This window comes from Myotis daubentonii, chromosome 10 (assembly GCF_963259705.1).
Source record: "Myotis daubentonii chromosome 10, mMyoDau2.1, whole genome shotgun sequence".
NCBI classification, from domain to species: Eukaryota; Metazoa; Chordata; class Mammalia; order Chiroptera; family Vespertilionidae; genus Myotis; species Myotis daubentonii.
This window is the reverse complement of record NC_081849.1, coordinates 68,420,759-68,431,743: the sequence shown is the minus strand read 5'-3', so window position 1 is coordinate 68,431,743 and position 10,985 is coordinate 68,420,759. Positions and strand designations below refer to the sequence as shown.

General features: G+C 43.5%; 1 protein-coding gene across 1 annotated transcript in view; it reads left to right on the top strand.

Annotated features, from left to right (window-relative positions):
- Positions 1-208: 208 nt before the first annotated feature.
- The window catches only part of GNAI1 (G protein subunit alpha i1), a 78,875-nt gene continuing 68,098 nt past the window's right edge, over positions 209-10,985 (top strand). Inside the window, exon 1 of the mRNA XM_059712710.1 lies at positions 209-606. Within this exon, the coding sequence (XP_059568693.1) occupies positions 489-606 (118 nt within the window). The 5' untranslated portion in view covers positions 209-488. The remainder of the gene's footprint in view (positions 607-10,985) is intronic.

Below are 10,985 nucleotides of genomic sequence, written 5' to 3'. Positions count from 1 at the left end.
CAGGGCAGTTCGGGGTTCCGGGGGCGCTGCAGAGAAGGGGGGGCCCTCGCCGGAGGCTCGGCTCCGGGGTCCGCGGCAGCGCGGGGCACGCGCGCGCCCGAGGGGAGCTGTCCGAGGGCACGTGCGCGGGCGCGCGCCTGGGCGTGGTCCCGCGGCGGGCGGGGCGGGCGGGGCGGGCAGAGGCGGGGCCGCGGCGGCGCGGACGCCGGGCTTCTCGAGGCTGCGGCGCGGCCCCGGGCGGGAGGGCGGCAGTCGCCGAATCGGAGCCTCGAAACCCAGGACTTGCGGGCGCGCGGGAGCGGAGCGCGGCCGTGGGGAAGAGCCGCGCGCGGCTGCTGGCTTCTTCGCCTCCCTCTTGCGGTGCCGGAGGCGCGTGGGGGTGGCGTGGGTCTTGGTTGTGGTTACTCTGCCTGCCACAGCGGGTTCACCTGTGTGTCGAGCCAGCGCGTGGGACTTGGAGGGAGCGGCGAGCTCTCGCGCCGGGCACAATGGGCTGTACGCTGAGCGCCGAGGACAAGGCGGCGGTGGAGCGGAGTAAGATGATCGACCGGAACCTCCGCGAGGATGGCGAGAAGGCGGCGCGCGAGGTCAAGCTGCTGCTGCTCGGTGAGGGGCCGGGCGCGGGCGCGGGCGGGGCCCCCCGGGAGCCGGGGGTCGGGCCGCTGTCCTGGGCGCGGTGGCCGCGCGGGGCCCCGAAGGGGACGGGCCGAGCGGCGGAGGGCGCGTCCGGTCGCGCCCGGGAGGGTTCCCGAGCCGGTCGGGTGCCTCGCGGAGCCTGGGCGGGTGCCCCGCTCGCGGTCCTCGCCCTCCCTCATCCTGCGGGTGACCACTCGCCGGCGGGGGGGGCGCGAGCTCCACTCCCCTCGCGTGCCTCGGTGTGGACCCCGCGGGGAGCAGCCCCCTTTCTTTGAAGTTAGCTCAGCTTCATCCAGATGAAAGGGAATTCATGGGCGACAAGAACATGAAAGCCCTGACACCCTCCACCCCGAAACCCTTCTTCCAAGGTGTCGGTGTCGCGGCTGTGATTTTCCCACGTCCAGGGCGCCACGTTTTGTGAACTGGGGGCACCATTTGGGGGGCCTCCGTGGGATTGAAATGTACCTTTCCTTTGAACTTCCCCTGGCGCCCCAGTAAGTGTTAAAGGAGCACTGATGATATTTACCTGATCGTATTTGCGTAAGGAAGTGTGGGCAGCGCTGGATGCTCCATTTTTATGACTTGGGGGGGCGGGGGGGAGACATGGAAACCACCAAAGTTGGGTAACATTGGCTCCAATAAGATACTCGAGCGATGAAAACCGATGTGAAGGTACCAGAGGGTCTCGCTGGACACCTGGGTTCTCTCCGCTGCCAGGGTTTCGGATGAATGAGATTTGCCAGGTACAACGCCAAGGCTTGTATTTGCTCTCAGTGTTGTTCTCCTGGGGAAACGCCATGTGGAGGTCTTTTCTGGTTGTTTCAAGGGAGATCACATGAAAAGAGTCAGCGAGGGTTTTGACTGAGGGCTACATTAGGAACATATTCACAGCATAAGATGTGTAGGTGTCTGTGTGTTCGGGTTTTCTTGCTGGCCCCCCATAGCCAATAGTTTTTAGGTGGCTGCTAGATTTCTCAGAACCATTTGTACTCCCAGAGATGGCTTTTATTTTTTTGTTACAATATATATAAAAAAGAAATACTGCACAAGCCTGTTTTCAGTAAGCTTCTATTTCATTGGTTTAATGACTGCAGGAAAAAATGGTGGTTTTTTTTTTTTTCTCTCTCCATTACTTGTAGTCTTAGAAGCAGTAAACTTGGCATGACTAAAAGTAATAACGATCTGAGTCATTTTGCAAGCAAACTGTGAAATAACTTTGCATTTTATAAAGACCTGGGTGTCTTTCTTGACACTCGCCCCCAACATAAATCTCATTAATACTGTTTACCAAAGTTTTTACATTTATGAGAAATACTGAAATTTGCCAACGTCAGCGATTTTTTAGTGAATTGAACGAGAAACACCTTGATATGGAAACGTGTAGGTTCTTCTTTTATGAATTAAATGCGCTTGACTGAAAAGTGAAACAAAAGGATTTTAAAAAGTTCTTTCCCTGCATGTCTGCACTCCTGCTCCGATCACGTTGTTTCCGTACATTGTAGTGTGACTCTTAGTTGGAGCCAGCCATCCACCATGTTTAAGGCAATTGAAAAATGAGGCCCCTGGTGTTGCTTCATGCTTTAATTCGATGTCTGTTAGAGAAAGATGCCTAGGTTAAAGGTCCAGGGAGTTGGTTTTTGCTTGCGTTCGGAAGAGGTCAGTGATTCTCCACGTTAGCACGATTGGCGTTTTGTGCGGGGTAGTTGTTTTGCAAGCTGTCTTGTGAATTGTAGTTTGTTTAGCAGCATCTTTGGCCTCTGCCCCATTAGATGCCAGCGTTAGCCCCCTCAACCTGTGACCCTCGCCAGTGTCTCCAGATATCTCCAGATGTCCCCTCTGGGCAAAAATTAACCTCTGGCAGAGATCTGCTGCTGTTCTAGATTAACAATGAAATATAGTTGAATGTGTAATGTGGAACCAAAAGTTGCATCTCTACAGCCAACTACAGTGAGAATTATGAGTGAGGTGTAGCCGAGTCGCAACTTTCAGAGGAAATCATGGAATTTATTTTCTTCATACCAGTAATGTTAGAAAGATTTCCAAATGATTTTTCAAAATCTTTAGTAACTGAATTCCTTTAGCTGTCTTTTCTAGCTTTGATCTCTTGCTTTTCCCTACATCTCTTGGTAGAAATTGTCTTGTTGGCCCAGTGCTCCTCCTTCCTTCCTTATCTTACTCCCACTCTACCATTTTTTTTTTTTGCCCAGAATTCCAGCACCCTGGTTCCTGTAAACAGAATGCTGGCTTACTTATTTCATAAATATTAATTCTTGGAAATCTTTGAAACGATTTTTCCCCCTAATTTGACTTTAACAGTGAAGTGTTGACCTTTGGTTCTGGGATGTTTAAAGCGTGTGAGCAGCTCAGTGAAATCACTCCCTGTAAAGCACAGCAACTGAATCAACTAAAAATATAAAATGGTTCCTAGGGAACCTATAACCAATGTCAGTTCCACTTACAGTAGGTCTTCTTCCTCTTCAATTATTTTGTTTTTCTCATCAAATGATTTTTTTAATTTAAAGCAGAAAGCCTCCAAAGTACATTTAAAGCAGTGTATTAAAAAATAATAAGTGTATTACATAGTTCATTATATTGCATTTTTTTTAAGACATGCATTATGTTTTCAGACATCTGGGTTGAGAGTTTCAGGTATGAGATGCACAATATTAGTAAAAAGATTTTGGTACTGAGTGTGTACTATATATATATATTTAAATCAGAGGTATTTCACTCTCCTTGTTAGGAGCAATGAATGAGGCATTTAAAACGAGAGGACTAGTCTAACCAATTGACCTAAAGGAAATTAAGTCAGGGTTTGGTGTTTCCCGTCTCTAGGTTTAGTTTTCAAATTTTAGTATTAGAATAGCACTACTAAATAGATAAATTTATTTAAAATAAGGAGAGTTTTCCTTCCATTATATGTGGCTCATTGTCTCAGGGAAAACTTTGTTTTTATTATCATATCTTTGAGGATAACTTGTTTTGCACCCAAGGGCAGTATCACTAGTCCAAGACTGTTGTTTCAGTGAAGCTGTATTGTCCATATCGATACTTACTGAATATTAGTTTATAGTTTTTAAAGCTATAAGGAATTAGATTATATAAGAGTAAAGTGTACATGAGTTAATTCTTCATAAGTTATTTCACTTTAAAGCTCTGAGTTTTCATTCAAAAAACCAAATAAAAATCCACACCCTTACCTCCTTTTCTTTTGGCTTGGTTTAAATATTATAGGCGGAGTAAAAAACGAGAGGAGGGGTTAGATTCCTTCTGCTTGGTGAATGTTTTTCCATTGCTACCATCAACCAGCTGTTTGAAAAGCTACATCATTAATCCTTTCTGCTCCCTTTAAACTTGCCCTATGGCTTCCTTAGTTGAGAAATTCTGGTATTGCAGAACTTTTGGATTTTTCATTGCTTTAGCTATTTCCTTAGAATTGGCTCAGGATCTTAGATGTCAGAAAGCATATCCTTGAATAAATGGGCCTGGTGTTTCAACATGGGTTATGTGCTTCTTGCTCACTCACCTGCCTTGTGTTAGCAATGAGCAATTACTTCGACAGGAGCTACAGGTGGTATTAAAGTGTGTTTTAAAAGGGTTGATTTTTCTGTATCTTCTGTTTTTCATTCTCACATTTTTAATTCAAGTTCTCCTCTGCCTCTGGCAGCCTCATTAATTCCAAGTTGGCTTCCCTGCTTCTAGTCCTTGCTTCTAGCTCTTCTTCCGACTGTAGTTACCATGCAGACTCGCTGCTCAGAAATCTTTGTTGCCTGCAGAATGAAAACCTTCTTCTACACCTGGCTTCTTTCTGTCCTTATACTCTTTTCTTCAGAGCACTCTCCCCCTCCAATCAGAGACAGTTGGCATATGGTAAAGCATTTTGGCACTCTGGTTTCTAGTGTTGGTTAGCCTTATGCCCTGCCTGTTTCTCTCACTACTGTGAGCACTTTAGGAGCAGAATCTTAGTAAGTCATCCTGTGCATAATTATTTTTTAATTGTCTTAAGTTGATATCTTGTGTGGGATTAGGATTTACCTAGATTATCAACTTTATACTTTTCCATTTTCAGTGTCCATGGGAATAAATAACTACCCAGACAAACAATGTAAACAAACAAGGAGTAGTAATAGTATTCGAAGAACAAAATAATGCATGTTATCTAAAAGCAAATTGTTTGGTTTAAGAATTTTTACCCATATTTATAAGACCTTTAACAGTCATGACATTATTTGATAAATTAAAGAAAACAACAATGGATATTCCTTGGTGGAAGGTCTACTTTGTTGCACTTGGAGTGTTAGTCTTTACAAACATTTTTTTTGTTATGATAAATATCATCTTCTAATCTCTATGTTTTGGCTTCTTTTAAACATAATAAAGAGCATGAGTCTTGCAAAATTTATCAATGATGGGAAATATAATGCCTATGTCAGAGGTTTTAGTGGAAGATATTAGGATTAATATCTTAGGATATTAGGATATAATGCTGGTCATAGGATTTAGTGGGAGATATCATTTAAACCTGAAAAAGATTGCTATAAATTTTTAAAAGAAAATTGAATTTTCAATCACAGTCTTAATTTTTACTTTATTATACATATCTCTGTGTTGGAAAATTCAAGATACCACAGATTCACATGGGGGGGGGGGGCCTGAATGAATCTGTTACATTTCCAGGTCACATATTTCTTGGTCACATGTTCTGGAATGCAGTTACCCAATGTGTGACTTCCCAGAGTGTGATGTTGGTGAAGCTCAGATCCCAGATGGCATTTGAGCCATATGAAATAACGTCAGTTGTACCTAATTTTGTAGCGGTTAGGCTGCTTTCTGTCATAACTTATTAAATACTAATTAAGAACCTTAACAGAAATAGGGCAAAAGTAATTTTAAAATGAATGTTCATTACCATAGACTTTGTGGCTTAAAATAATGCCACATGTATTAATTTTACATTTCTGGGGGCCAGAAGTCCAAAATAGGTTTCACAGGGTCAAAATCAGGATGTCAGCAGGGTTTCTTTCATCTGGCGTTCCCAGAGGAGAATCCATTCTTTTGCCTTTTCCAGCCTTTGAGGCTACCAGGTTTCATTGGCTCATGGCACCTTTCTCCATGTCAAAGCCAACAATGGCTGGTGGAGTCTTCCTCATTCACTTAGAAGGACCCTGAGACAACATTGGGGCCACCCAGATAATCCCAGATCATGGTCTCATCTCAGGATCCTTGTGTCTGATCACATCTGCAAAGTTCCCTTTGCCATTAGCATTAGGGTGACAGGTTCCAGGGGTTGGCACCTGGGCATCTTTGAGGGCTGTTACTCTGCCTACCACAGCCTGCCCTTCTGGTTCCCCAAGATTCATGTCTATCCTGCATGCAAAATTATTTACCTTGTCTCAACCTCTCCGTAAATCTCAACCCACTACAGCATCCTGTCAACGTCCAATATCTCATCCAGATCTCATGATTGCACTCAGGTATGAGTGAGATTCTGGGTATAATCCACACTGGGACAAAGTTCCTTTTCATCCGTGACCCTCTGAAACTAGAAAACGCAATATCTGCTTCTCGAATGTAATGGTGGGACAGGAAGAGGACACCCGTAGTAGGCATTCCTGTTCAAAAGAGGAGAAAGTGGGAATTAAAAAAGGAGTCATCAGTCCCACGCACTTTCCAAAGTACCTTAGGTTTCAAGGCCTCGGGATAATCCTCGGCGACTCTTCTCAGCTTTCTGGGCCCTGGACTCCGCCCTGGGAGTCATTCTTTCTTTTTAAAGAAAGTTAGCACATGTTTGCAGCTGAGTCATTTTGTCGGCCTGTTTCTTGCCCATAGAATTATGGTGATCTGACAGCATTTTTTTGTTTTGTTCTCTCTTAATTGATCTTTTTCCTTCCTATTCTATAACCAGCAAGAGAAAAACAACAACAGGTTGCACCTTCTACAAGGTTCCTGGAAATCTCATTTAAATATCCAAGTCCATAGCATAGAAGTTGTGCTCCACAAAACTGCAGGACATAATTCACTTAAGATTGCTGCTACTGAATACAAGGACACTCTTTCCTCTAGTCCAGTGATGGTGAACCTTTTGAGCTCGGCGTGTCAGCTTTTTGAAAAACCCTAACTTAACCTTGGTGCTGTGTCACATATAGAAATTTTTTGATATTTGCAACCATAGTAAAATAAAGACATATTTTTGATATTTACTTTATATATTTAAATGCCATTTAACAAAGAAAAATCAGCCAAAAAAAATGAGTTCGCGTGTCACCTCTGACACGCGTGTCATAGGTTCGCCATCACTGCTCTAGTCTCTAATCACATGTTCCTCCTTTCCATCCAAGTTCTCACTAGTAGCACATTTACAGTTTATGAATCTATCCACAGTGGGTCTGTTCATGACAACTTGGGTGTTTTCTAGGAGCAAATATGTTTTCTCTCCCATGGTCCTCACTTCCTTCCGAGCCCTCACTGGGAGTGATGCGGATGTCTGTGTCTCTGAGTGTGGCGAGTCACGCCAGGCTTTTCCTATTGTGCTCCTCAGCGGCCTCTGTCTACTGCCTCATTCCAAAGCCATTTTCACATTTTTCTATTTGTTGCAGAAGCACTGCGCTTCCAGATATCCTTACTGATGTCTCATGTGTAACTTCAGGGAATGCATAATGACTGTAATTTTAGACTCTTCATTCCTTTGTAATGTGTGTGACAGTCACAGTAAGAGCAGAACTACCAGTTTCTGGTGCTTCAAATGCTATTCCACTTGAGACATAGTGTGAAAGAATAAGACTTTTCTTTATTTGCTTCCTCTTCAATGAAGTTTTTCCTGACCGTCCAGTCTAAATCAGTCTTCCTACCTCTCCCTTCATAATTACACCATTTTGAAATCCCCTTGTGCACTTACATCTTTATTGTCTGTGATGTCTGTGGGGTTGGCACCGTCAGAGCGTGAATCGGACCAGCTTGTTTATCACCTAATGGAGTGGAACATAGTCCTTTCATAGATGTTGACTGAGTGAGTGACTATTTCAGGGATGGAATATTAATTTTGACTAGTAGTTCTTTAGTGAATTTTGACCCAGTTTATCCACAGTATCTCTTTTATATTTTGCTGGCTGGTGGAATGAAAGCTTACAGCATCATTCCTAACACAGTTCTAAGAAATGAAATTAATTGGGAGGACCAAATTCTTATTGCATAATCAGAAAAATATTGTGATTCTTAAAAGGTAAAGTGAAATGTGATTTTATATTGGAATATTCGGGACATTTTGTTTTCAACAAGATTGTTGCATTGCTACTTCACATGTTATTTGATTGCTTTCTTTTTTTAAATTGTAAATATTTTTAATTGATGAGAGAGAGAAGCATGGATGTGAAAGGGAAACATAGAAGATCAGTTGCCTGTAACCTGGGTATGTTCCCTGATTGGGATTGAACCTGCCACCTTTTGGTATACGGGACAGTGTTCCAACACCAGCCAGAGCTCCACTGCTTTCTTAAAATGCATGCAATGAGGCATTAAATATATTCTCACAGTCATTTCTGTCACATGGGATGATGTGGTGCTCACAAGCTTACCACAGTCTATTCTTTATGTCTTGCTTGTCCTTAGGTGGTAAGAGTTACCATTGGAGGCATTTGTAAAGGTTGTTCTGTGTCCTTGGTGTCAAGTTATGTCTTAGTTTACCACATCCTTAAGAGAATTTATAATCTACTTAGGGAAATAAAATCTATATATATAAAAGCCAAGCGATCGGAATGATGGAATGACTGGGACGACTGGTCCCTATGACACGCATTGCTGCAGCCAACCTGCCCGATCAGGGCTCTGATCAGTCCCTCCTCACCCCACTCAGGGGCAGGGCTGGCCGGCCAACCGCCCACGGCCCCTCCCCCTGGCTGGCCCCGCCCATGATCACCCCCACAATTGGGGACAGCGCCCTTTCCCCCAGCTGGCCCCAGCCCCAATCGCTCCCCCCATCGGGGGCAGGGCCAACTGACCTGCGTTCCCCCACCCCGCAGCCCAGCCCCGATAGGAACCCCCACCCCAATTGGGGGTGGGGCTGGACGGCCAACCTCCTGCATCCCCTCCCCTCTGCGGGCCGGGCCCCAATGGCCCCCATCGGGGAGGGCTGGCCAGACCCCACCCATGCACAAATTCATGCACCGGGCCTCTAGTATATACATAAAAACAGTTCCTCAAAATGGCAAATAGGAAAGGAATGGTATTACAACAGAGACTAGAGAAGTGAGCTTTAATATTGAGGTCCTAGTTGATCTTGTGGAATGAAGATATAGGTAGCATGCCTTTCAGAAATTACTACGGTTATAAATCTGTCCATTTCCTTCATGTATTTCTGAGCTTATTTTTTTATCCTGATTGGCCTTAGGCTCTGAATTGTGTGGTCATTTACAGTTTAGGAGTTATACATGTCATCTTTGAATCTAGCTTTCTTACACTCTCTATGTATAAGGAATTTTATCCTTCCAAAATTTACTTAGCTCTGTAAGGAGACTCTCTAGATAGGGAAAGGCGGTTGACCCAGAACTCTGGCAGTAAAATGTTTTCCTTGAGACTTTGGGCAAGTTACCGCAGTTCTTTAAGCCTCAGTTTTCTTTTCTATAAATGTCAGGCAGTGTGCCTATCTCATAGTGCTGGGGGGCAAGTAAGCTAATCCTTCTAATGTACTTAGAAACAGGAAGGGCATGGCATGTAAGTTCTTATAAATACCAGCTGTTTTAAATACTTCAGAGACTCTTTGGGGTCAGCCCTCCTTTTCTGCCTCCTTGCAGTTTGATCCATTTATGGTCATAGACATTCTTTTGTTGGCTCTTAGCAAAGAGTGTGTGACATTGCAGAGGTTTCAATAAATATAAAATCGGTCTTAACCCCTAGTTTCTGATCCCACCAAAACTTCCTCAGGGGACTTGGATTTCTGTTAGCAGAATGCCCACTGGGAATAGACCAGGTGAATATCTGTGCTTTGTCAAGAATTCTATAGGGAGTGAATCTTAAGTAACTGCACATTTAAAAGTAGCTTTCTCTATGTTTTATGACCAGTTTTAAAACAAATGCAATAATTTTCTACAGACTTTTTTTCCCCTTGAAAATAAAACAAAGCTGTTGGTGTAAATTATGAAACATTATTTGAGTTGATTGAAATGAATGTGAATTTTCTCAGGGGAGTTTATGATTACTTTCTACAAATTTTAAAACCTTTTTGAAATTCCCTGTACTGATGACTCACAGAGATTCCTAATAAAACTCCAGAATTACCATGAATTTATTTTTACAAGAGAAACAATATCTCTTGAAAAGTGGCAGTAACCTTGATATACAAACAAGGAAAGGCTGAATCTGTGATAGTATTTATGACTTTTAATGACTTTTCAAAGGAGTCCCTAAGACTTAGCCTTGAATTACCTAGAATTCCTTCTGTGTACCTTGCCTTTCTAAGGAAACAGTTCAGATTTTACTTATCTAAGGTACATATTTTTTCTTGGTTGGGTACATGCCTTTTATTTGACAGCCTTTCTTGGTATTTAAGAGCCACAAAACCTGTACGTAAACTGCTCTTAAGATCAATATACTGTAACAGGAGTTAGAAGAAAACTGCCTTCTTACTGGTATTTCTAAGGTGATCTAATTTCAATAATTACATTTATTTATATTCAATTTAAAATTGATCTGAGTTTTCACACACTGAGCACATCAGTGCCACCAGCAGCCAGATCAGGAAATGCGTGTAAGAGATTTGTTGTGTTTGTAAAAAGTCCTAATGCTGGTCAGTCAAGTTGTCAGCACTGATGAAGTGGTGCTCCCCTACCTCAAGGCCTGCACCCTGCACTTGCTCACTCATTCATCTCTCTTGCCTCCGGGCCCTTCCCATCTATCCCGATTCTCTCTGCCGTCTTCGCCCTTCTTTAAAGACTCCTGTGTCCTGCTTCATAAACATTCTCACCTCATGCCCAGCATTAAAACTAATAAAACCCAGTACACGCTCTATAGTTCCATTTACAGGAGGGCCTAGGACGGGCTAGAGAAATCAGAGCAGTGGTGGCCTTCCAGGTGCTCATGGACTGAGCGAGGGCACAGGGGACCCTTCTATGACACAGCCAGTGTTATAGGTCTTGCTATGGGGGATGCTTACCCAGATGTAAACATGTGGAAAAATTACTTAACCTGTACACTTAAGATGTGTGCCTTTTGCTCTCTGTAGATGATCTTCCAGTTAAAAATGTAAGAAATTCACTTTCCACTGTAACCACTTACATAAGAATGCAGGTATGCCTGGATATCTGAACCCTCACCGCAACTAGTCCCAATAATGACTTGCTCTTTCTTTTAATCCCAAA